General features: G+C 40.8%; 1 protein-coding gene across 2 annotated transcripts in view; it reads left to right on the top strand.

The window, feature by feature from the left end:
* Nucleotides 1-27,822, top strand: part of dntt (deoxynucleotidyltransferase, terminal) — a 233,541-nt gene that overhangs the window by 38,704 nt on the left and 167,015 nt on the right. For both annotated transcript variants that reach the window (XM_043712524.1, XM_043712525.1), the window contains exons 3-6: nucleotides 1,977-2,087; nucleotides 14,941-15,111; nucleotides 16,329-16,400; nucleotides 24,042-24,165. In XM_043712524.1, coding sequence (XP_043568459.1) covers nucleotides 1,977-2,087; nucleotides 14,941-15,111; nucleotides 16,329-16,400; nucleotides 24,042-24,165 — 478 coding nt within the window. The remainder of the gene's footprint in view (nucleotides 1-1,976; nucleotides 2,088-14,940; nucleotides 15,112-16,328; nucleotides 16,401-24,041; nucleotides 24,166-27,822) is intronic.

The following is a 27,822-nucleotide window of genomic DNA, read 5'->3' on the forward strand; positions in this document are numbered from 1 at the left end:
GAGGTGTGAAATGTAGGCTTCAGACTTGCAATTAAGTCTGTGAAGGTGAGGGAAAGCATGTATATGTTGTGCATAAGTTGGTAGGATAAAGGCACAGGTATATTTACTGACCTTAATTAGCCATGTAACTTTAAACCTTTCACAATATCATACCCTTGAGACAAATCTAGTGGCATTGATCTCAGCAAATAGTTTTTCCCGCTGTCTTTTCTTCACATGTTTGGAGGTTCCACCGTGGACAAAGACATGTCTTCTCCTTTGCTCCTCCTCCAACAAGGACTCCAATGTAGTTGCAATACCATTGTACATGTTTCCTTTCATCGCCTACCATTTGTTCCACAACATCTCTAAAGTTCTTGGGGTCATGGTGAACCTTTCCTTTAAGTAGGGTAAGCAAGCTCTAAGTGGAGCTAGGAAGTAACAAAGTGGGCCCTCTGCTGAAGCATGCAGGTTATGAACAGTACAATGTAAGCTTTACACAGAAAGCATTATAATCAGCAAGCAGCTAAAAGGATGTTGTCTGCATTACACTGAATTGGGGTGGGACAATTGAACATCACAATCCCCAGGCTAGGAAACAGCTGTTTCAGGGGCTGTCCAATTTAAATCCTTTCTCTTTTGTCAACTAGAATTACACTGGGGAAATTACTATGACTTTAAACTGTAATAAATGCAAGTTTAGTTGTTTGGAAGATGATGGCAAAGTCATATCCTATTTGTAGGCTGCAGGCCAAATGCTTTGTTTGGCAAGCCAACCAGCTATCTGTTTATACGTTGTCAAGCATTAATTGGATATGTAAAATCTGACTGAGGTGTTGATTGGTATTTAATTCATCTAGCACTATGGCATTTCAACAGCTTAAGCATGATTCTGAAATCATTGAAATCCATTTTGATACTGTTGCTTCATTACAACGGTTATATTTTCTTTTATACCATTTGGATTATAGAAAAAGAGACTTAACAGCCAAGCCTGTTTCTATTTAACTATCTGATTATGTGAGGGAGAGCCCCATAATAGATCCCATGATGCTCGTTTCTCATGCGATCCTTTGAAAGACAAACTAATAACCAAAGAGAACTGATTAAGAATATTATTGCTTTGAAACGGATAATATGAAAGTAAATACAATGCTTGTTGTGTCCATATTTCTCCAGGGCAATCAGGGATGGGCAATAATGGCTGACCTCGTCAGTGACACCCACATTCCAAGAATAGCTTCCTTTCTCTGGACTGTTACCACATCCACAGATCCAAACATTCTCTGTGGTCACAAACGTTTAGACAGATTTCTCACTCCCATGACCCAATGCTTGGGAGTGCAGCTCCACTGTTGCTCAGTCTGCATTATGCTTTGGCTACAGTACTCCGGGCATCCTAGAATCTACATCACACTTCTGCTAAAGCTTGAGCTCTCAATCCAGTGAACTGTCAGAATCTGGATTACAAATTATAAATTTCAGTTTCACACCCAATGGGATGTTAAATCAATATCTCCAAATAATATTACTTGCCAATAACACTCTTAAAATGCTGACTTGCTTTGCCATCTGACATTTAAGTCCAATATTACTGCTTCGCCACCTAATATTGCCATCTATTATTTCTGTTTTACACGTTGTGCAAGGTAAGATCCAGTCGTTAGTCTTTTTTGCCTGTTTATATACTCGCTTTAAAGGGGAGAGGATATTATGGCCGTAACATTGGAGAAAAGATTTGTTCGAATCCATCCTTATGAGATTATTTGTTTTTCCATTACAAGGAAGCTGCTTAAACTGCTGAACTAAGCAGTAAACAGCAAATAGATTCTCGGTTATCATTTGTTGTGTTAACAAATCTTTGATCTGTAATTACATACTGCAAACCATATCATATGTGTTCATTTGGCAGACTTGATAACTCAAGGTGGCCCAACAAGAAGCTACAAACTTTAACCTGAACCAGCAATGAATTTGATTTTGTTTTATTTCTTTAGGTGCAGAAGATGATTCAATCAAATTTGCCATTACCTGCACCGGTGGTAACTATTTCCCAGTATGCATGTCAGAGGAGATCAACCCTCAATAATAGAAACAAAATATTTACGGTAATGCTTTAAGTAGAATTTTTGAAATAAATCTTATTTTTGGCTTTGGCGTGTAGTTCAAACCTGTGGAAGAATTTACAAACTTTGATATTTTGTTAAAGCACTGGTGCTCAGTATGATACATAGGGAACCTCTGACTGTCAGGTGCACTTCGTTCACGGACAATTTACTCATCTCAAAATTCATCCAAACTCATCCTTGCTCAACCTATGGAAGATATTGGTCTCTGTAGCCAATTGTTTTCTGGGTATCATAAGGCTTCAGAAATGACTAAATGGGGTCCAAGATGAGTATATGCACTGCAGTGAAGAGTGCAGCATAAGCCATGCTTGTAAAGGGATTTGCATGCGTGTACCCAATGCCTGTTGGCAGTGCACAGAACAGTCAGATCGTGTCTTTGGTGTGGAGCACTGACTTAACACCACTTCCCATGAAGGAGCTCCAAGCTCTAGACTGTGCTCCCTGAGTATAATCTTAAATAGCATGAAGGACTTCTCACCATTGAGTCATAGCTGAGTACAGTACGGAAACAAACCCTTCAGTCCAACTCGTCCAGGCTGACCAGATATCCTAAATTATTCTCGTTCCATTTGCTAGTACTTGGTCCACATTCCTCTAAACCCCTCCTATTCATATATTCATCCAGATGCCTTTTAAATGTCGTAATTTTACCAGCCTCCTCCAATTCCTCTGGCAGCTCATTCTATACATACACCACCCTCTGCGTGAAAGAAATTGCCCCTTAGGTCCCTTTTAAATCTTTCCCCTCTGACCTTAAACCTCTGACCTTAAACCTCTGGACTCCCCCCACCCCAGGGAAAAGATCTTGTCTATTTACCCTATCCATGCCCCTCATGATTTTACAAACCTCTATAAGGTCAGCCCTGACCCACTGACGCTCCTGGGAAAACAACACTATTTAAACCGACCATAACCTACTTGCACTGAAAACAACAAATGCTGGAGATCACAGCAGATCAGGCAGCATCCATGGACAGACAGTAAATTAATATTTTGAGTCTGCTAATGTTTCGCTTTGAGATGACTCTTAGCAGACTCAAAATGTTAGCTTGCTCTCTCTCCATGGATGCTATCTGACCCACTGTGATCTCTGGCATCTGTTGCTTTCAGTACAGATTCGAGCATCTTCAGTAATTTGCTCCTAAACAACCTACTTGCAATTCAGTTACTACTTGTTTTTCTGGTACATGCTGCATTTCTACATATTTTGGATGTTTCTCAAAATCGTTAATATTTTCAATAGTTTACAATGAATGATCTGACTGGTGTGGAGGTACTTTGTTGTTCTCTTAACAGTTTATATGTAAGCTATTTGTTTCTAGATATGGGTGGAACTCATTTTTTGGTATTGAGCATGATAGGGAGAATGAGCAAAGGTCACACAGAGCTGGACATGTCGCTGGAGGAGGAAGGAGGTAATCCTGTGTGACTGCCATGAGTTGACACCTTTAATATTCCTTGTCCCAGGCCTGACTCTAGCATTCTTGAGCATGCAGCCCCATGTGTAGGTCCCATCTCTAATGCTGTTAAATATCTTACATGCAGAGTCAGTATTGGAGCTGATGTATACAACTGTGAAAATGTCTTACTTTCATTATTACTTTCCTCTTGTTCTTCCCTGACCAATTGCACAGATTCTAGCTTTAAGTACCTAAAATGAAGAAGGGGAAAGGATTGAGGTGTGATAAGAGGAGAAGAGAAAGTCAGTAGTGGATCCTTACATATCTGCACTTTATAGACCAGAATAGATTGAGGTATGAAGAAAAGTTTTAGATATGCAAAGGAGGGTAAAAATTGCAGATATTCTCCTGTTCAGTTGTTTTATCCCTGCTAGTGGTCACTGCATTCTCATAATGGCCAATACTGTCTCCTTCATGGCACTCAAAACATATAGTCATGTCTCTTGACATTTGGTTAATTCCTGTTTTGCCAACACCTTCTGCAAGGAAGTAGTAAGTGTGCTAGTGAGTGTCATAAGAATGGTGAATGTGGCTGTCATGATTGAATTGCTGGTGGTGTATACAAGCAATGTAGATTTGGGGTTTCGAGCAATGTTATATTCATGTGGATGGGATGAAGCAAATGAATGGTGCATATGAGTCCTGTTTGACAGAGATCATTCAACTGCTGACAATATATTGACTTGAGCAATTAATGAGGCCCTAGTGGTGAAGATGGTAGAATGTGGTATGGGAACATACACTCACTGACAATGAAAGTCATTAACTTCTTCCTCTACTGTAATCAGGCACTTTGAACTGCTCTTAGCATTGATGTCCTTCTCTACATCTTGCTAAAGCCTTTTTATTTCTAACATTCGAGGATTCAGGGCATCTCTGCTTTCTGTCTCTTCCACCAAGTTCTCCAATCTGATAATCTAATGCTTATTTCATGGTGCAGCACCACCAGCAGTCACAAGGCATCTCTTCTGTGAGAGGTGTAGTGCCCAGGGTTTGACCTCTTTCAAGAATAGTGGTCTACACTGAACGCAATCTACTTTCTCAATGCAAGAATATCATACCTGCTCCAGAAATAGAATTTCAAAGATAGCCCAGCTTACAGTATGGTTACCCTGATAGACTGCTCACCAAATTGAGACTAAAAATGTCTATCAACATTTGCTACAGGATTCAAAACAACCCACAAACAATACACAATGCTATGACTTGTAAAGTTGCCAGATACCAGAAGTTAAAAGGCAAAGCACTGCATGTGTATACAACAAAAGAACAACAAGAAATAAAGTAAGAATAAAAAAATGCTGGAACACCCTAAGCAGATTAGGTGGTATCTATGGAGAGAAACATTTCAGGTCAATTACCTTTTCTGAGAACTGAAGAGAAACAGAAATGGAAAGGTTTTTAAGCCAATGGAGTGGCCTAAGGGGCAGGAAGAACTTTACTGTCTTCAGGTCATATGCCAATTATTCTGCACGAGTGAGGAAAGACTGTCCATCGGTATATTGCATCGTGTTTGTGATCCTCTTATTGTAGCTGAATGGTTAGAAACAAACTGAAGCTGCTAAATGTGACTTTGAAACTGTGTTTGGTACGTGAGGCTGAGGTGCAGTCTCTGAATGTTAGACTTGCCTGCTGAAGAGTGAGTGGTGATTTGGTGAATTGAGCTATGGGAGTTTATTGATGCAAAGTGAAGGAGATGACTTTCGAACGTGCATTCACTGCTCTTAACCGGTCACGTGAGCATACCCTTGTTACAGCACATCAGCCATATCCTTGGGGCCTGACTCCTTGGAGCTGACCTCCTTGGTCAGCTGCTCCCATTCTCTTCAGTGCACTTGCACGGGGACAATCCCAGCCTTCTGCAGCCAGATGATCTCTCACCTTACTTTCACATCTTGGACTTATACCTCCAGCATTGCATTAGAGAAGCAGGGAGCCCACCTTTTGGCCTGTTGCTCCGCTGGCAATCTTCTTCCATCTCAGAAACATTTTTGGATGTGGTTCTACCCTTTGCAGAAGTAGAGATACCTTTAAGAATTGTAGGCTAGTATGTTAGGCATGCATACATCTGAGTTTGTCGCCAGCCAGTACACACCATTTCACTGAGTAGAACATCATTTGCATGCCGCATATGTCACCCTGCTTGGGTATGGGGTAATCAAGCATGGCAATCTATATGCCTGCTAATGGACCTCATTGGCATTTTTTCCCCATGGGTTTTATTTTATGTTGAACGCAATACCTTTTGCAGTTCATTTTATGGAATGTTTGCTCAAAGGTGAAGTTGAAGAAGCCAGACACCAAGTGAGAATGCTAACTGCAATTAATATGATGAATGTACTACGTTTTTCATCAAATGCGGAGTGTGAGACAACTTTTTGCACTCCCAGTGCGCGACACGCTTCAGCATGTTAGAAAAACTCATCAACACTGTTATTTATTTCCTCTTTTCTTTTGTGCAATCTGCATGCTGGGTTACATTTCAGAATACATTTAGTACCGCTTATACATGCCAAGAAAAGGTGCTGTAAGATCCTGCAGTCATAAAATATGGCAAGTAATTACCGGATCAAATATCAGCTGTCATTGTTTGCACATCTAGTGAAGACTGTAGTTGGCATGTAAATGCAAATGCAGAACTTAAATCGGAAGCCTAAAATTCCAATTACATTCAAGTAAAGGAGGAACAATACCTCGGTTTAATTTAAGATTGAGTGCACTTCTTACAAAATGTTCCTCAAACTTCTCATATGTTTGAGCTCCAGTTAAATATTAAGGATGATCAATGATGTGTAACAATGTCGCTGATCATCTTGCCATGGCCTGAGGCAAAGGATGTCATGTTAATCTTCAAGGAAACAGTAAGGTTGGGTCAGCTGAGATCTTAAAATGTAAAAAATGTCAAACACGCACCAATCACCAAATCTCCCAGTGATCACAAAATCCCCACCCCAGCCTTAACTGAACTCTGTCCCACTCCATCCCTCCACCAGTATGGTCACTGGGCACCCCAACGGTTAACCTCTATGGCTATCACACAAGCCAGCTGCCATCATCATCATGACTGGCCATCCCCTCCAAGCATTCATCCCTGTAACCACATTACCCTAAATGCCCCCGATCCTTGCTGCCCCCCTTAACACTAATGACTCCTTCACCATCACTATGCCCTCCAAAATGTGTCGAAATAGGGTATTAGGCAGTGAACAGAGGTTGCAGATACACAAACCTCTAAATGTAGTAGCAACAAATTAAATTTATGTGATGCCTTTAATACAATAAAATGGTCCAAGACATTTTAGAAGAACATTATAAAAGAAATATTGAGTCACATTAGGGAATGTTAAGTCAGATTACCAAACATTTGGCCAAAGAGGTAACTTATAAGGAGTATCTTAAAGGAGGTAAGTTAGGGAAAGAGCTGGAGACATGTATTGCAGAACGTTCATCCTGGGCAAATCAAGATATAACCTTCAGTGGTGAAGTAATTCAAATCAGGGATATATAACAAGCAAGACCTGGAGCAGTTCGGATTGGAGCATTCTTGGGCTGAAGGAAATGTCTTTTAATTCTGCACTGACCCATAAGAGGAAACATAATTGCCGTGTCCACTTATTTAAAACTGCTCGTAAGCCCATAAGAAATAGGAACAGGGTCGGCTGTTTAGCTCTTGGACCCTGCTCTGCCATTCCAGAGGATCATTGCTGATCTAACATTCCTTATGTCCACTTACCCACTAACCCTTGATCCTCCTACTGATCAAGAATCTATACATCTCGTCCTTAAATAAAGACAAGGTCTCTGTTCCCACAGCCTTCTATGGCAACGAGTTCCAAAGCCTCTAAACCCACTGAGAGAAGAAACTCTTTCTCATATCAACCTTAAATTAGCACCTCTTTATTCTGAGACTTTGTCCTCTTTCCTGGACTCCCCCATAAATGGAAACAATCTGTCAGCATTTCAAGTCCTTAAAGAATCTGATACGTTTCAATGAGATCACCTATCATTCTTCTAAACTCCAGCGAGTGGAATCCCAACCTCTTTAACCTTATAAGACAATATCTCCATTCCAGGCATCATCCTAGTTAACTTTCTCTGAACTGCCTCCAATTAAACAATATCTTAAACAAGGGGACCAAAGCTGCTTTTAGAGTCGAGATGTGATCCCCCAAGCACCTTGTACAGTTATAGTAAAGCTTTCCTACTCTGATGTTCCTTTCCCCAGGAAATAAGGGCAGACATTCTATTAATCTGATTACCTGTTGTACCTGTGTCCTAGCTTTCATGCATGAGTACCCTCAGCTCCCTTAGCATTGGAGCTTTCTGCAATTTTTCTCCATTTAACTAGTAATGTTCTTTTGTTCTCTCCTCCAAAATGAACAAGTTCACATTTTCCTATATTATACTCCATTTGCCAACTTGTTACCCTCTCACTTAACCTATCAAGATCTCTCTGTAGCTCCCTTTTGCAATTTGCCTTTCCACTTATTTTTGATCATCTGCAAATTTGGCCAGAAGACATTTGCTTTCTTCCTCGAGGACATTAACATATATTGCATACAGTTTCAATCAGAATCTTTTTTTTACATTGAGACACCCCACACTCTTCTGAACTCCATTGTAAACAAACCCAATCTGTCCAACCTTTCCTCATAAGACAACCCACTCTTTCCATGTTTCAATCTAGTAAACCTCCTCTGAACTGCCTCCACTGTGTTTACATCTTTCCTTAAGTAAGGAGAACAAAACTGTACACTGTATTCAAATGTGATCTGAATAACAGAAGCATAAAATCCTTACATTTATGTTCAATTCCTCTTGTGATAAATGATAGCATTCTGTTAGCCTTTTAAATTATTGCTGTACCTGCAAACTAATGTTTTGTGAGCCATGCAGAGCAACTAGATCCCTCAGCACCTCAAATTCTGCAGTCATTCTGCTGGTAATGCTCTGCCCTTTTATTCTTTCTAATTTAAGGGGATAGCCAACGTTTCTCCTGCATGAGAAGAGAGTGTTAGTTGTTTAGCAAGTGGATTGTGAGGTGTTGGCATGGACTATGCACCAATTAATGAAGATTGATAATTAACAGCTAAACTTTGAATAAATTTTAAACCAGGTAAGTTGACTGATTGGTCAGGACATAGCCCTGAAAAATAAACCTGTGAAAAACTGTCATCTATCTTGTTGCATTGAAATAAACTAAGTGTGTGTCAATATCCTTTTTGTCACTAAGCGTATTAATTTATGTAGCTTCCAGTTCATGCATCATGCTGCAAACCAAACTGACAATCTTAAATTGTTTGTCATTTTAGTTGTTAACATTCAGGATTATCTACTAAATGTTGTCCAGTTGCAGAATCACATCAAATACTGTGTTGTGGGTTGATTTGGTCTAGTCCTTACCTTGCTTGTTGTGAACAACCAAAGAGATATGTTGTCAGATGTGATTTGCTATATTTTGGGGATATGTAGTCTACATAACTGGCACCACGCTGGCACTGATATTTACAATACACATTAATGATTGTGTGATTGGTAGAAAATACATTTCTCTTGATGGCAGCATCCTCTGATTGGGAAGAACTACTTGTGTTTTTGCCACATAGAATCACTAGTTTCATCTTTTATAGAGTCATAGAGTAATACAGCATGGAAACAGTCTCTTCATTCCAACCAGTTCATGCCAAACATAATACCAAACTAAACTAGTCCCACCTGTCTGCTCATGCCCCTTATCCCTCCAAACCTTTCCTCTTCGTGTATCTATCCAAATGTCTTTTAAATGTTGTAATTGTGCCAACATACACCACTTCCTCTGAAAGTTCATTCCACAAGGGAACCACCCTGTGTACAACATTTGCTTCTCATGATTTTTTAAAATCTCTCTCTTCTCATCTTAAAAATGTGCCCCCTAGTCTTGAGATTCCCCCTCCTAGGGAAAAGACAAATGCCATTCACTCTATCTATATCTTTCCTTATTTTATAACCTTCTATCAGGCCGCTTCTCAACCACTTATGCTGCAGTGAAAAACCCCAGCCTATCTAGTCTTTCTTTATAACGCAAACCTTCCATACCTGGCAACATCCTGTTAAATTTCTTCAGAACCCTCTCCAACTTAATAATATCCTTCCTATAACTGGGCAACCAGAACTTGTCACAGTACTCTATAAGAGGCCTCACCAATGTGTTGTACAGCCTCAACATGTCTTTCCAACTCCTATACTCAAAGAACTGAGCAATGAAGGCAAGCATGCCATATGCCTTTTTAACCACCCTTTCTACATGTGATGCAAATTTCAAAGAATTATGTACTTGTACTTCTACAGCACTACCCAAGGAGAAAGTGGGGGCTGCAGATGCTGGAGATCACATTGAAAAAGTGTGGCGCTAGAAAAGCACAGTGGGACAGGCAGTATCTGAGGAGGAGGAGAGTCGACGTTTTGGGGGTATGGGGGGGGGCTTGAAGTTATAATCAAGGACAGAATGACTAAGCAGTTTGGGCATGGGAATTGAACAACATGAAATTATAAATTGCTGGCCATATTTGATGAATACTAGTTTTCTTTGTTAGGTTAGTAACAATGTTTGGCAGGGGACTTCCAATGGAGATCAGGAGTGTGATGCTGGAAAGCACAGTCAGGCAGGCAGCATCCGAGGAGCAGAAGAGTCGATGTTTTGAGCATAAACTCTTCATCAGGAATGGGGGAAGGGGCAAGAGAGCTGAGAGATAAATCAGAAGTGGGGGTGAGGGTGGGAGTGGGGTTGAGCTGGGGGGAAGGTAACTAGGAAGGTGATAGGTAGATGATGGTGGGGGTTGATGGTGATAGGTTGGAGCAGAGGGTGGAGTGAATAGGGGGGAAATAGGATGGACAGGTAGGACAGTTCAAGAGACTGATGCCGTGTTAGAAGGTTGGCACTGGTATTAGATGGAGGGAGGGGAGATTAAATTGGTGAAATTGACATTGATTCTGTGTGGTTGGAGGGACGTCCTGAACAAACCCACTGTCCTGTGGCCGAACACATCACTCTCCCCACCCCCACAATGCCAAGGACATGCAATTCCTAAGCGTCCTCCACCACCAAATCCCCGTCACCCGGTCCCTAGAGGAGTAACACCTCATCTTCCACCTTGGGACCCTCCAACCACACAGAATCAATGTCAAATTCACCAGTTTCCTCTTGAACTGTCCTACCTGTCCAGCTTCCTTCCCACCTATCCACTCCACCCTCTCCTCTGACATATCACCCCCCCCACCTTCATCTACCTATCGCCTTCCTAGCTACCTTCCCCCCAGCCCCACCACTCTCCCATTTATCTCTCAGCCACCTTGCCTTCCCCCTCCAACAATCCCCACATTCCTGATGAAGGGCTTATGTCCAAAACATCGACACTTCTGCTCCTCGGATGCTGCCTGACCTGCTCTACTTTTCCAGTACCACACTTCTGAATACTGCCCAAGGCCCTACCATTAATTGTATAAGCTCTACCCTTGTTTGTTGCAATGTTTTGCATTTATCCAGATTGAACTCCATCTGCTATTTTTCAGTCCATTGACCCATTTGATCAAGATCCCTTTGTAATCTTAGACAATAAATTTTGGTGTCATCCACAACCTTACTAACCATGCCATCTATATTCTCATTAAAATCATGTATATAAATGACAAACAAAAGAGGACCCAGAACTGATCCCTGTGGTACATCACTGGCTACAGGCCTCCAGTCCCAAAAGTAATACTCCACCATCACTCTCTGTCTTCCGCTGTTAAGCCAAGTATCCAATTGGCATGTTCACCCTGAATCCCAAAGGCTTTACAAAGATCCAAATAAACAATGTCTACTGCTCTGCCAACATTAATCTTTTGATAACTTCCTCATAAGACTCAATCAAGCCTGTGAAACATGCTATTCCTCGCACAAAACTCTAAACGTCCATAAATCTTATCTTTTCTAATCACCTCAAATAATTTACCTACAACCTTGTTCAAACTTTAGCGATACCTTTCTGGAGTAACCTTAGGTAGACTGGGCACTTTTCCGAGCCAAGAGTGACTAACTTAGGGCCCTTCATGAGTTTGCACAATGTACAGCAAGAAATGATCTGATCACAGTAGTCAACATTCTGTTGGATGGTTTGGAAGGCAACAGCATCTAGTCAGACATAAATTGTGGGCAACCATAAGCTTGTAAGTCTTCATCCAGCATAAGATCCTACTGTGACCTGCAAAAAATCCTAATTAAATAATTGAGCAAGGTTCCTGCTTCTTATGATCGGGAATGCTCGCTGCCTATTGCAAAGTGAGCTAGAAAATTGAGTTGTTGGACGAATTTTTTCTTTGTCTGTTTATATTACTTCATTCTCCAAGTAAACAGGGCAGTACATATGAGAAAGTCACACCCCACTATGGTTGAGATGGTTCCAGTATTATAGTTAATCAAACATTCACAAGCTTTAGCCGTTACATTAAGTGGCCATCCCCATTTCCTTTGAGAAGTGGAATCTTCAGATATCCTAAGTGATATGTCGTTCTCCAGACGTGGAAGCAAAGGAACAGTTGCTTTGTCTGAAAACGTAGCTGAGACAGGATTTAAAAAGTAATTCCTCATACAAGCTAATGGTAACGAAAGCATCATAAATTTCTCTTGAGGAAAATAGTGTTAAGTGCTCAGTGCAAAATTGCTCACACCTCTGATTTGAAAGGCTTTGGGCTCAATTCCCATAACAGAGACTTGAGCTCATAATCTCAACTGTTACTTCCCTGAATTATCGAAGGAGGACTGCACAGATTATGATACTGTCTTTTGGATCAAACTTGAAACAGAAGCTAGGATATACCTACTCTCTTAGGTGAACAGATCCTAAGACTGTTTCAAAAAAAAGAGATCGGGGGTGCTTTGAACTTTATCCTTGGCAATATTTATCTCACAATCAACATCACTGAAACAAAATTATGTGACCATTATCTCTTTGTTGTTTATGGGACCATGTGTATGAGTTATCTGTCTTGTTCCTACATTATAGCACATTTCTTAAATACTTAATTTGCCATGAAGAGCTTTGGGATTGAGTTCATGAAAGGTTCTTTATAGTTTAATTATAGCCATTCAAAATGTTTGAGACAATGAGAAAAGTCGTAACAAATTTGGTATGAATCAGACAGTAGAATTAGCTCCTGCCTAATGAAGACACCGAAGACATAAGGTCACTAAGAAATGGTTAAGGCTCAAAAAAACGTTTCCTCATGATGGCCAATGTTTGATTTGGGAAATAACACGGTCAGAATATCTAAAGTGAAAACATACATAAATAGGCTAACACATAAAGTTGTTGTCTTGGCAATTGGTTAAGCCCAGGTGCTATTGTTGTAACTAACAGCTCTTTATGAAAAAGGATGAAAGTGCAAGACTACATTTTGGTTGTTGAGAATTAAATCACAGACCTCTCCTTGATATGCAGTTTCTGCCGTAGGTATAGTCATGATTATGACCTGCAATGTTACTTGTGGTTGTCTATTTTAAAAACCAGTTAATGTGTCCCAAGAGAGTTGTGTTGGACCGAGCACAATGATTGTTTTATGAAGATTGCATAAATACAGCAAAAACTATTTATGAAAATTAAACACATATGCTCAATAATTTATCTTACAATTTTGCAAATATTTTTAAACAAATGCTTTCATTCTGGACACTGTTGGAGTTGTGACTCCAATAACCATGCACTCCAGCTCTTATGACAACATGACTGAATTGAAAGATAAATGTTTGTTTTATAGTTGCCTGCTGTTAGATCAAAAGGTTCTCTAGCATTGTTCACCATGTCAGGTTTTGATATTGTGTGGAAAAAATGATTATTAAAATAACTTGCTTATCATTAGAATGACAAAGTGTTGTTTTGAGAACTAATGGTAGTCATTATGCTGAAAAGAGCCATACACTTCTGACAGGGCAACTTAATTTTGTAATTTATCTGTAACCCATTGTACCATTATCAACCAAAGAAAAGTGAGAAAAGCTTTTGATACTTCAAAATGAAAATATTTCATTTTGATGGATGACAAGCTTGCAGTTATTTATTTCCACCCAATCCGACTGAATTTCTAATTTCTCAATTTCTAAGGACGGAGTAACATCACTTTTGAAGATTTTCTGAGACTGTGATGAAAAGTGGGTTCTGACTTTACTGATGATTCGCGGCCATTCACTTATGCAATCTTACTTGGGGCACCAATTAGAGGGTAAACTCTGGAAGCAGTGTGCATTTAAGACAGTGAGGTGAATAGGCATTTAGCTGGATCATGATCTTAAAGCCTAGAATATTGATGACGCTTATTTCCAGCTACAAATGACCACACTCCTATCACGCATTTCCCCATCATCTCTGTCAATCATTATTCCTCACTCAGATTCAGATAGGATCACTGCTTCCTGAACACTGTGAATAGCTCCCTCTCTTTCTCATTCCCCTCTAGCAGAATTTTCTGCTTTTTGTGCTCTTTGCAAGTTATGGCATTTTGCAAGATATGGGTGACACTGGCTAGGTCAGCTTTTATGCCCAACCCTAATTGCCAGAGGGCAGCTAAGAGTCAATCACATTGCTGGGGTCTGGAGTGACATGTAGGCCAGACCAGGAAAGTATGGCTGATTTTCTTCCATAAAGGACATAGTGAACCAGATGGGTTTTCCCAACAATTGATCCAATGGGATGCTTGCTGGTGCATATTTGTGTAGGGGAATCTGATTGGTGCATAAGCCTTGAAATCAGAGCAAAAACACTTTCAACATCCATCATATTACTCCCTTGTGACCTGTGCAACTTAAAACACAGAAAGCACCTAACACTTGTGGAATCAAAGTAACTAACAGAGAATATCAACCACCTTGCAATCTAAAATACTTTAACAATTCCTTTCAATAGAATTATTATAGGAATCCTTTCTACTGTTTAATTGCATTTTAGCATGTTTGGGGCTAAGAGAGGGGGTGAGCTGGAGTACTGACCTCTAAAATGGTCATGTTGACATCAAAGTAGCATTCATGTCCTTTAATGTCATGATCTTCCTGCTCCAGATACACCCAATCTATGTCCAACACATGAGGACAAACACCATAAGCAATATTGATTCTAATAACATTTGCCTGAAAACAGTGCATCTACAGGCCCTATTTTGTAGCTGTATGGAACTTGTAGCGCACAAAGAACTGGATGCTACTGGGCCCAGTTTCTCCTTTGAAATTTCAAATTTGATTTTTGGAAAATCATAAGAATCAATGTTGGTTCACTTCAAAATGCTGTTACTCTGCGAATTATCTCTGTGTCTTTGTATTTTGCAAGGTAGCATTGCCGATTTCTAAAACATTTTTTTCTCTGCAGGATGCACTGGACATTTTGGCAGAAAATTTTGAGTTTAATGAAAATGATGGCGCCTATGTTGCATTTTCAAGAGCAACTTCCTTGTTAAAGTCCCTTCCATTCACAATAAGCAAAATGACAAACTTGGAGGGACTACCCTGTTTTGGAGACCAGACAAGAGCCATAATTGAGGTACAAGACTGTGAAGAAGATATTTTGAATTAATTACAATAATTTCTGTAAGAGTAATAAATACATATTTGATTTCTTAATGTCAAGCACATGAAATGGAGATGATTGACTTTATAACTTTACAATGTCTTTGTTAATATTAATTTTCCCTCCTAAACTAGATAGGGCAAGCTCTGCATGAAAAGCATGTCAAAATTTCCTCAAGGCCTCAATGGTGCAACTTGCACAGATGGAAAAATATGCATGAATATGATTTTCAGTGAAGTTACAATGGCTGAGAATAGTTACAGAGTTAGACCATTTAAGCTCTACCATTAGCTATTAGCTCTCCCTTCACCTAACTCCATCGATATGCCTTGCTTTTGTATACTTAAAACATTTTTTTAAATCTTTCAGTTTAGAAGTTTGACATTTATCCAGGCTCAACAGTTTATTTCAGTGAAAAAACAATCTAGATTTACAAAATTATTTGAGTGATGAAGTGCTTGCTCTCAACATCCACATGGCGTAGCTCCAGTTTTAAGGCGCCACCCCGTCTTTTAGACTTAGTTTGCTTTTAGTATTTTACTACAACTTGCCTCTGAAGTTAAGTTTCTTTCAGTCTTAGTAAGGGATGTACAAATTCCCTACCGTAGAGACAATTACAGTTAATTCATTAATTAAGTAGCTTGTTTGAACAAATTTTTCTACTCAGTGATACTGATTCATCTTTGTAGAATTTCAGCTCGTATAAATGTGGTGGTCTTGCTATGTGTACAAAGTAAGATTTTAGACCAGACAGGCTTGTGCCTTTCAGACATGAAAAGTGACTCCAATACAACAGTATCTTCTTCAGTCACTCTCTCTATATAATGTAATGAATGGAGTGTGTTCTGCCAGTTAGCTGTATGTGTGTGTATAATGTGCAGTAATAATAGAAAGTACAGCCCAGATTGTTTATGTATATCTGTACCATAGCAGTGTAAATAGTTAGCATTGTTAATAAACTTCAAGACAACTGTCTCAACGAAACCCCAACTCTCTGTGAGATATGTTATCTGGGCTAAGTTATGGAAATCTGCAAAGTGTATCACAATGTGAAGGAGCATCGCTCCGAAAGCTAGTGTGCTTCCAATTAAACCTGTTGGACTATAACCTGGTGTTGTGTGATTTTTAACTTTGTACACCCCAGTCCAAAACCGGCATCTCCAAATAATGTAATTCATGCTTTCATGCAGGAAATACTGGAAGATGGAGTTAGCTCGAAGGTTGAGAATTTGCAATGTGATGAGAAGTACAAAGCAAGAAAGGTAAGCAGATGTAAGAGGTGACAGCACATCAAGCCCAAAGCATTCAAAGTTAGTGCAGATACATTGTGGAGACATTTTAAACTTTGACAAGTTAGATTCTCTGGCCTATTTTGATTTTAAGGAAAAGTAATAGGGGTCTATTGAACGGGCTGCAAAATGTTGTGTAGAGGTCAGGGTGTGTCAAAGTCAGGATGTGTAATGGTCAGTGTGTTTAACAATCAGGGTGAATGAGTGTGTAATTGCCACGTTTGTGATGGCTAGTGTATGTAATGGGGGGGGGGGGGAGGTGTAACTGTCAGAATATGTAACAGTTGTGTGTATTGGCAGAGTCTAGAGCGAGTATGTGAAGTCAGAGCATAGTAGAGCTGGACTGTATAGATATCATGCTGTGTTATTGTCAGGGTGTGAATATAGAGGACAAAGTGTGGAATAGGAAAACTGTTAAATGGGCAAATTTTGTAATAGTGAGAGGGATGGAATCGTCTAAGGGTCTGAGCATTGTAGTCTATGGCAAGGTGTGCTGCAGAATACGATCAGAATTCTGGTAAGGATCATCTCGACATTAGGAGCATCTCACTCATAGAGGTGTATAGCATGGAAACAGACTCTTTGGCCCAACTCATCCGTGCCGACCTAAATTAATCTAGTCCAATTTGCCAGGTCTTGGCCCATATTCCTCTAAACCCTTCCTTCTCACTTCCGCATCCAAATGCCTTTTAAATGTTGTAATTGTGCCAGCCTCCACCACTTCCTCTGGCAGCTCATTTTATACGCACACCACCTTTTACATGAAAGTTTTGCCCCCTTGGTCCCTTTTAAATATTTCCCCTCTCACCTTAAATCTATGCCCTCTAGTTCTGGACTCCTCCACCCCAGAGAAAAGATCTTGTCTATTCACCCTATCTGTGCCCCTCATGATTTTATAAACCTCTATAAGGTGATCTCTCAGCCTCCCACGCTTAGGACAAAATAACCCCAGCCCATTCAGCCTCTCCCTGTAGCTAAAAACCTCCAACCGCGGAAATATCCTTGTAAATGTTTTCTGAACCCTTTCAAGCTTCACAAAATCCTTCCGATAGGAGGGAGACCAGAATTGCAAGCAATATTCAAAAAGTGACCTAACTAACGTCCTGTACAGCTGCAACATAACCTCCCAACTCATATACTTAATACTCTGACCAATAGAGGAAACATTACCAAATGCCTTTTTTACTTCCTATCTACCTGTGACTCCACTTTCAAGGAAATATCAGCCTGTACTCCAAGGTCTGTTTGTTCAGCAACACTCCCCAGGACCTTACCATTAAGTGTACAAGTCCTGCGCTGATTTGCCTTTGTAAAATGCAGCACCTTACATTTATCTAAATTAAACTTCATCCAACATTCCTCAGTCCATTGGCCCATCTAATCAAGGTCCCATTATACTCTGAGGTAACCTTTCTCGCTGTCCTGCATTGACATTGTGAACTTGGCCCTATCAGTCAGAGATACTAGGCTGATATTACTGCTGTCTTAAGATGTTGTTTAGCTCAGAACCAAAACCTGCCTCAAAGCCATGAAAGTTGTCATAATTGTCAGGAGGCTTCAGTCAAGCCAAGGCAGGAAAGCCTTCTCTCAGGGAGTCTTGGCACAGTGAGTCAAGGGAAGCCTCCAGTAACAGACAAGGCACTATTTGGTCAGAGTCAGAATTCTATCCTCATAAGGGGTGAGATGATCGATGGTTAACATACTCCGTCATGGAGTGAGAGAGAGGCAGCTATTCCAAAGATGAAAGTAGATGACACAGTTTTTACTGTTTGTGCAGGCGTGGAGGTGTCCCAAGCGAGTGAGTAGGCAGCCCAGAGAGCATACAGGGTTTGTGGTGTCTGGGGTTTGGGGTGGTTCAGGGTGAGTGGGGAGATGTTGCAGGCAATAGAGAGAGGAGTAGAGCATGGGTCTTGGTGGGAGGTGAGTATAGTAACAGAGATAGAGTGACTGTAAGGTATTGGAGAGAAGATGGTGGCACTTTGATGGAGTGGAGAAGGACATTAACCTTTTTTCTAAAATTATGGGCATATAGCCTTAAACTGGGTGGATGCCCCACACCAGGCTGCCACAGGGTGGTGTCATGGCCTCCACTGCTGGGTCTGGGGCTGCAAAGGAAATCCAGTATCTGTATTACCCTGTCCAGAAGGACCTCCATAACCCTGCCCATAAAGCAGGTTGCCAATTACCCCTTGATTGCCTTGTCCAGGGCAGGGTAACTCCAAACTAACAGCACTTATTGGGATATATTATGGTCTTTTGAAGATGATGCAGGTCAAGCAAATGCTGGGATATCTGCCGAGTGACCGGTTGTTCTGCGAATGATGCAAGGTAAAGTGGGGTAGGAATCGGAGGTAGGGAGATGTCATAGGGGTGAGGTAGGTAAGTATGAGGTGATTTTGGTAAGATACAATGAGGCCTATAAAGAGAATCTCTCCAAAAAGATTGACACAATTTGAACTTAGTCAAAAAAAACAGTAAGTTTCAGTCTAGAGTGTAACATTCAGAGTGATTATTGGTCAGAATGTACAAATGTCCACTGTGTATATTGAACAGCATGTGTAATAGGCAATGCATGTAATAGTCAGAGTATGTATTGATTAGAGCACTTAAAGGATAAGGGGTGTAACAGTCAGGCTATGTAAAGATCATTGTGCATGATGGTCAAAGCATTTAATAGATGAGATTTATAGTGAATGGGGTATTTAATGGATAAACTGTGTAATGACCACATGTGTTATGGTTATAGGATAAGGACATGAATGATAGTAAGATTGGGGGTGTGCATCAATACTCTGGGCAACATCAATATGACAAAGAAGGTGGTGTTGGGTGTCTTGAAAAACATTAAAGTCGATAAGTCCTCAGGGTCTGATGGGATCTGTCCTAGGATACTAAGGAGGCAAGGGAGGAGATTCCATAAGCCTCGACAGAGATCTTTGTATCCTCTGTAGCCACAGGCAATGTTCCAGACTATTGGAGAATAGCAGATCTTATTCCTTTGTTTAAGAAGGGCAACAGAGGTAGTCAAGGAAATTATTGGCCAGTGACCCTTATGTTAGTGGTTAGGAAATTATTGGAGAAAATTCTTAGGATCACAATTTAGTTGCATTTGGAGAAGAGTAGACTTATTAAGGATAGTCAGCATGGCTTTATGCAGGGGACATCTTGTCTCACAAATTTGATTTGAGTTTTTTGAGGAAGTAACAAAGATGATTGACGAGGGTAGGGCAGTGCATGTTGGATAAACGGGCTTTACTAGTAAAGCATTTGACCAGGTCTCTTATGGTAGGCTGGTCCAGAAGAATTGAATTGAATTGAATTTATTGTCACGTGTACTGAGGCTCAGTGAAAAGCTTTATCTTACGAGCAATATAGGCAGATCACATAGTTAAATAGCATAGATAAATAAATAATAGGTAAACAGCGGCAAAAACAAAAACACAAGTACAGGCAAATGCTAAGAGTTTGTGAGTCCATTCAGTATTTTAACAACAGTAGGGTAGAAACTATTTTGAAATTGGCTGGTGCATGTGTTCAAGCTTCTGTACCTTCTCCCCAATGATGGAGGTTGTCGGAAAACATTACCAGGATGGGATGGATCTTTGAGAATACTGGCGGCCTTTCCTTGACAGCGGGCGTGGTAGATGGATTCTATAGATGGGAGGTTGGCCTTTGTGATTGCCCGGGTTGAGTTCACCACTCTCTGTAACCATCTCCGATCTTGAATGGTACAGTTGCCATACCAGGTAATGATACATCCAGACAGAATGCTCTCAATGGCACACCTATAAAAGTTAGCCAGGGTATTCACCATCATGCCAAATTTTCTCAGCTGTCTAATGAAGAAGAGATGTTGGGCCTTTGTAACCAGTGCATCTACATGAAGAGTCCAAGAAAGCTTGTATTGATGTCCACTCCCAGGAGCTTGACACTCTCCACTTGTTCCACCTCTGTGCTGTTAATGTGTAGGGGGGCATAAGTAACATCCCACCGAAAGTCAATAATGAGTTCCTTGGTTTTGCCGGCATTGAGAGCTAGGTTATTCTCAGTGCACCATTTTTTCAGGTCTTCTACCACGTGTCTGTAGTCTGTTCCATCGCCATCTGAGATTCGACCGACTATGGTGATGTCATCAGTGAACTTGTAAATGGCATTAGTCTGGTATTTGGCGACACAGTCATGGGTGTGCAGTGAGTACAGTAGGGGACTGAGTATGCACCACTGGTGGGCTCCAGTGTTGAGCGTTAGTGAGGATGAAATATAGCTGCAAGATGATTACATTTACAAGATGATTAGGGGTTTAGATAAGGTCGACAGTGAGAATCTTTTTCCACGTATGGAGTCAGCTATTACAAGGGGGCATAGCTTTAAATTAAGGGGTGGTAGGTATAGGACAGATGTTAGGGGTAGATTCTTTACTCAGCGAGTCGTGAGTTCATGGAATGCCCTGCCAGTAGCAGTGGTGGACTCTCCCTCATTATGGGCATTTAAGCGGGCATTGGATAGGCATATGGAGGATAGTGGCGTCGTATAGGTTAGGTGGGCTTGGATCGGCGCAACATCTGGCGGCCTTTCCTTGACAGCGGGCGTGGTAGATGGATTCTATAGATGGGAGGTTGGCCTTTGTGATTGCCCGGATTGAGTTCACCACTCTCTGTAACCATCTCCGATCTTGAATGGTACAGTTGCCATACCCAGGTAATGATACGTCCAGACAGAATGCTCTCAATGGCACACCTATAAAGGTTAGCCAGGGTATTCACCATCATGCCAAATTTTCTCAGCTGTCTGATGAAGAAGAGATGTTGGTCCTTTGTAACCAGTGCATCTACATGAAGAGTCCAAGAAAGCTTGTAATGATGTCCACTCCCAGGAGCTTGACACTCTCCACTTGTTCCACCTCTGTGCTGTTAATGTGTAGGGGGGCATAAGTAACATCCCACCGAAAGTCAATAAAGAGTTCCTTGGTTTTGCCGGCATTGAGAGCTAGGTTATTCTCAGTGCACCATTTTTTCAGGTCTTCTACCACCCGTCTGTAGTCTGTTCCAAGGCCATCTGAGATTCGACCGACTATGGTGATGTCATCAGTGAACTTGTAAATGGCATTAGTCTGGTATTTGGCGACACAGTCATGGGTGTGCAGTGAGTACAGTAGGGGACTGAGTATGCACCACTGGTGGGCTCCAGTATTGAGCATTAGTGAGGATGAAATATTGTCCCCAGTCTTCACTGATTGTGGTCTGTGGGTCAGGAAACTGAGGATCCAGTTGCAGAGAGTGTGACTTAGTCCGGGATCACTAAGTTTAGTTATCAGTCTCGAGGGGATAATAGTGTTGAAGGCTGAACTATAGTCAATGAGTAGGATTCTTACGTAGCTGTTCTTGGTGTCAAGATGTTCTAGGGAGGAGTTAAGGGCAAGTGATATGGCATCTGACATGGACCTGTTGGTCCGATAGGCAAATTGGAGTGGGTCAAGAGTAGTGGAGAGACTGGAGTTGATTAATGCCACGACCGGCCTTTCAAAGCACTTCATGACCCCTGAAGTTCGGGCCGTTGGGCAGTAGTCATTGAGACATGCTGCATGAGCCTTCTTAGGCAAAGGGATGGTGTTGGAAGATTAAGTTACATGGAATCCATAGTGAGTTGGCAAATTGTATACAAAATTAGCTTGATCATAGAAGACAGAGGGTAGTTGTGGAGAGGTGTTTTTCTGACTGGAGGTGTGTGACCAGTGGTGTTTCACAAGGAGCAGTGCTGGAATATCTGTAATATTCACCTCTGTACAACTATCCATCTTAGCCATGCCTCTCATAACTTTATACATTTCTATCAGGTCGTCCCTCAGCCTCCAATGCTGTTTCGTAAACAATCCAGTTTTGTCCAACCTCTCCTGATAGCTAATGCATTCCAACCCAGGCAACATCCTAGTTTTGCACCCGTTCCTAAGCCTCAGGATTCAGTTGAACAGAAAAATTGTAATATTTACAAATGATTCGGATAAAAATATAGGTGGCCTGATTAGTAAGTTTACAGATGGTACAAAAATTGGTGGAGTTATGGATAGTGAGGAAGGTTATCAACAGGTACATCAGAATATAGATTAGTTGGAAAGTTGGGTGGAGATGAAGTTTAATCTGGGCAAGTGTGAAATGATGCATTTTGGGAGGTCAAATGCAAGAGAAAAATGTACAGTAAATAGTAGGACCCTTGGGCACATTGATATACAGAAGGATCTTGGGGTGCAAGTCCAAAGCTCCCTGAAAGTAGCAACACCATTGGATAAGGTGGTGAAGAAAGTGTCCGGCATGTTTGCCTTCATTGGTCAGGACTTTGAATAGAGAAGTTGGCAAGTCACACTGCAGCTATATAAAATTTACTTTAGGCCACATTTGGAATATTGTGTACAGTTCTGATCACCACACTGTTGGAGGATGTGGAGGCTTTGTAAAGGGTGCAAAACCAGGAGGTTGCCTGGGATGGAATGCATTAGCTATCAGAAGAGGTTGGACAAAACTGGATTGTTTACAGTACAGCATCGGAGGCTGAGGGACGACCTGATAGAAATGTATAAAATTATGAGAGGCATGGCTAAGGTGGATAGTTGAAGATTTTTTTCCCAGGGTGAAAATTTAAAATGCTAGGGGGCAGAGGAGCCCCATTTATTTCTCCACCCCCGAGGCTCTCAGCCTCATTCCTGATGAAGGGCTTTTTCCTGCACCTCAGATGCTGTCTGACCTGCTGTGCTTTTCTAGCACCCCACTGCAGAAAAAAATTAACCTGCTGCTTTTTTTTGGTGAGAGTGTGTGGGGTCCAGTTATTGGGAGGAAACAGGAAGACTGAAGTACTTTTATTCTCAAATCCAGAGGAGAGGATATGGTCAGATCCCAGAAGTGAGGAATCTTTGACTGTGGTCTGGGCGAGGTGTTATCTCAATGGTGGGGTTGGGGGTTCAGTGTTTGGCAAGTGGATAACTTGGTGAACTATGAGGATGCATCCCTACTCTTTCTGACCCAGAACATCACCCTGCCTCTCAAGCTGTAAGGAACTGAGATTTGGTAACCTCAAACTTATTGAGGTTGAATACATAAGACAAGTTAAGTGTGAAACGTCTGAGCTCAATAAACTATTCAAGTGGGAATCTGCTTCCTGTAGCAGGCCTGCCACCTGTCCACAGATAGAAAGTTTGGGATCTAGTTTGAAATTTTAAAAATGTATGTATTGTGTTCAGTCTAATCCACTTGTATATGCTTTTCAGCATTAGCCACGTTATGTAGCTATTAAGACCAATACAGCATAAAGATGGATACATGCAAGCAAATCAGGAGGAGTTTAGCAATTAATATTTCGTATCACTGTGGTTAATTTATATGCAAAACAAAACTTTGGAATTTAGTTTAGAAAGTAGCGTGAACAGGGTTATAAGAGTTATTTATTTTAATTTAGTAAAACCTTATCAGATAAAAGTTGCATTTCTGTTTAAAGCTTTTTGTCTCCCTATAATGTTTTGATGTAATTGTTTAAAAATCACTGTCAAAGTGAAAGCAATGAATGTGTAGTACAATGATGATGCATGGCAGAGTATATATATCCAGCTAACCATTTATTTAATCGTAGCTATTCACCAGTGTCTTTGGTGTGGGATTGAAGACTGCCGATAAATGGTACGTACAAGGATTTCGTACATTAGAGGAAGTAAAAACATCCAAGGATTTGAAATTTACCAAAATGCAGAAGGCAGGTAATGTCTGGAATTGTATATTGTTCAATTATTCTCGACTGTCATAACTTCATGGTAAAAAAGTTATGCATAACTGTACTTCTAATTGCCTTTTATTTCTCAGGTATTTCCATGCTGTACATATGTGAAACTAAGAAGCAAAGGTAAAACTTGTGTCCAAACTGTATAGGACTGAATTCATATCATGATTTTCATTGGTTTTACTCACCGGTTGTGCTAGGCTTCCATGATCCTGCTCAAAATTACCATCACCTGACTTCAATTTCCCTCCCCAAATTGGCAGGACCACTCCTGAACAATCCCCCATTCTTGCCCAGTAGATATACAGATTGGCTGAGCCTCAGTTCCAGGACTGTTTCTGTGCCAATGACTGTGGTTACTGTAGCTCTCCATGAATTCCTAGGTGCAAATGGCTCTGGGCTGGGCTGCTGGCTGGATAGCTCCATGATTCTTCTGAAGAGAAGTGAGGGCCTTGTCCAGGCTTCCAGTAATTCTGTTTCTGTCCCAAACCTTTACCTGAGTTAAATCTTAGGATCAGCAGAGGCCTTCAAATAAATTTTCCATTTTGTCCGTCGGGCCCTTTTTTGGAAGTGATTCTGTATTGGAGGCACTGCAGTGTGTCATGACTTTTCTGGTTGACTTCTGTGTGGTGTTTCAAGTCATGTTTTTATAATGACCTCAACCTGGGAAATTGACTCGGGGGCTGCGGTGGGGTAGGAGATGTAAACAGAAGACTTACCTCACCAGAATATTGGGGAATCTTCTCTTTGTCTCTAAATTAACATGGTGGTTACATCTTCTCATTGTGGAATTTCTGTTTCAACCTGTAACATTTTGACGTAACTTGCAGCATAGCAATACATTAAATTATACTGATATTGCTAATTATGTTGAAATAGAGTAATTGTACAATTAAATCATCAAGGTGGTTAATTTGTTTGACTTTGATTGCTAGCTAAGACAATCTCATCAGGTTTCATCAATGAGCAAAAAGATTATTCACTATGAATGATCTTATTCTCTGATAAGTGGCAAAATGGTTATTAACCACTGCTACACCAACTTAAACTGTATCTCATTTAAAAGCAAATGCCCATGCATTCGAGCACAATTAGGAAGAGGCAAGATTTACAGCTCTGTGGCAATGATATGGGCGGCAAAAACAAACATAGACAAAATGGAAAAGTCCCGTGGATCAAGATTCCAAATCACAAGAGTGGAATAGGGGACGTTCTCCACAGTACTTGGTAGCTTTCTGCTGACTATGATCATGTTATTGCCCAGTAACCAATCAGTTAGACTCCAGGTCCTTACTGAGTTACCACTTCATCTTTCAGAATCTTTTCGAATGTTGTCCTTTACTCAGAGAGAGAGGTTGTTTCCTAGTTAACTTCTCCATCACTGTGAGGACTTTTTCCCCTGCCCCACGGCAGAGATGCGTCTTTGGTGTAGGTTTCTTTAGAGGCTCTCCTTTGACAACTAGTAGGTTTTTCTTTTTCAGGCTAAAGAGAGCTGTCTTTTGCTGCAGACTTCTTGGCAGTCTGTTTTCAAATGCCTCACTCACAGGTCTGTAGCAAACTGGAAGCAAAACCCAAAGCTGTTGCCAGGCAACTTTCAGCCCAAGGCTCTTTCCACAGGCTGAACCAACAAAAGTGTCAAATCCACCTTACTTCTCATCACACTGCTTCAAGCAGTATGTACAATGAATAAACCTACTGCTGCTTCTTGTTGTGTAAGGAGAGCTGGAGAAAGACAGGGTAAGGGGCGGTATGGTGGCTCAGTGGTTAGCACAGCTGCTTCACACCACCAGGGATGCGAGTTCAATTCTAGCCTCGGGCGACTGTCTGTGTGGAATTTGCACATTCTCCCTGTGTCTGCGTGGGTTTCCTCCCACAGTCCAAAGGTGTGCATGTTAGGTGAATTGGCTAAGCTAAATTGCCCATAGTGTTGTCAGGGATGTGTGGGTTAAGTTCATTAGTCAGGGGTAAATGTAGAGTAGTAGGGTAATGGAATGTATCTGTGTGGGTTACTCTGCATAGAATTGGTGTGGACTTGTTGTGCCAAATGGCCTGTTTCCACATTGTAGGGTCTCTATGATTCTAGACCCCAAGTCCTGGTAACTCACCAGAGAAGGGGAGCTGACTGGGGCTGAGCTATGGAGCTCCCACAAGCTCACAATGATCCCCTATTTGTCTCTGGCAACATGCACTCTGAGGTTATTACAAAGTCCCAGGACACCAGTTTTGTTTGTACTATGCTTTTATTGAACAGGTTGTAAGATGACTCCTTACATTGAGTGCCTCCCGGCAGAGGTCATATGACTAGGAACCACATTAATGTGATCTCCACCCTTAAAAACCCTTCAAAAGAAATCAAATTTGCTTGCACTACCATTTACACTATGAGTTACCCAAATTATGCACTATGCAAACTGTTCACATGTATTTTCAAAATTGTTTGTTATTCTAGTTAGCCCCTCTTTTATCAGTCAAAAGGCTTTATTTTTTCTCCCGCTTCTGCTATTTGGAATAATTTGTTGTGGTTTTGCTTCAAAATCATCTGAGCTGAACCTGCAGATTTTCTCTGTTGTCTTTGACCCCTTTCCTTTAGTTATATTAGTTGTGTCCAGAAAGGCAATCCTTTTGATTTTCTTGACTACAGCATCAAGGTTGCTTTGTTTCTCTGTCACATCGTTTATTTAACTATTCATCGGATAAATTGACCTGGTAGCAATAAATCTCGACTGGCATATTTGGGATTACTGGTCCAATTTTTTGACTAGCTTCTGCTGAAATGATTGGCTCTAGTTTTGTCTGGAATTCCAGATCATCAGTCTTGTAATTGTGTTGGGCTCGGAGACTAATTTGTCCTCTTGTGGTAAACTTCATTCCTTCACAGGGCCTCAGCTTCACCTTGCAGAGTTTCATTCTGGCTTGACATCTGGTGTAATTTTACACAGGTCTGTGAAGCTCATAATGTGTGGGACGCAACTTTGTCTCTCTGGCAATTCATTTCTTTTGTTCTACTATCCTCCAATGCAATTGTTACAAACCAATTTTCTGACATCAAATTTGAAGTTGCTAACCTGCTTTAAGGTATATATTGAATTGTCCAAAATTGTTGTCTGACATTTCTATAATATCAATACTTGATTTGTCAGAATCTCTGGAGTAATCATCTTGATAGGCTTTACAGCTTTTGTTTACCTTCTTTGCAGTTCTGTGCAAAGTGATTTAGCTTCTTGCAGTTAAAATGCTGTTTTTCCTCATGTTGGACATTTGCTTTTGTTGAATGACCCTCACAAATAGCCACAACATATCTGTTAACCTTGATCTTTTATGCTGACCTTTTCACAGATAATTCTTGTTGCTTTCCATATTTTTGTACTTGAAAGGTTTAGATTGCTTTTCAAGATTGTGAATAGATCTGCACTGCTTATCAATGTAGGGCACAGAATTGGACTGTTTTTACACATAATGGACAAGCTCATCTATTTTCATATATGTGTGTTAGCTGTTGATCACAAGCTCAGAGCTTTTGCATATGCTTATGTGTTCTTTGACAGCCCTACTCTCTTCTCTTAACAGCCATGCTGTTATTGCAGGATCACTTGGTCTAAAATAATTCTACCTTTAATACAATCACCTTTCAGGTGCC

The sequence above is a fragment of the Chiloscyllium plagiosum genome, chromosome 22 (assembly GCF_004010195.1).
Source record: "Chiloscyllium plagiosum isolate BGI_BamShark_2017 chromosome 22, ASM401019v2, whole genome shotgun sequence".
Classification (NCBI taxonomy): domain Eukaryota; kingdom Metazoa; phylum Chordata; class Chondrichthyes; order Orectolobiformes; family Hemiscylliidae; genus Chiloscyllium; species Chiloscyllium plagiosum.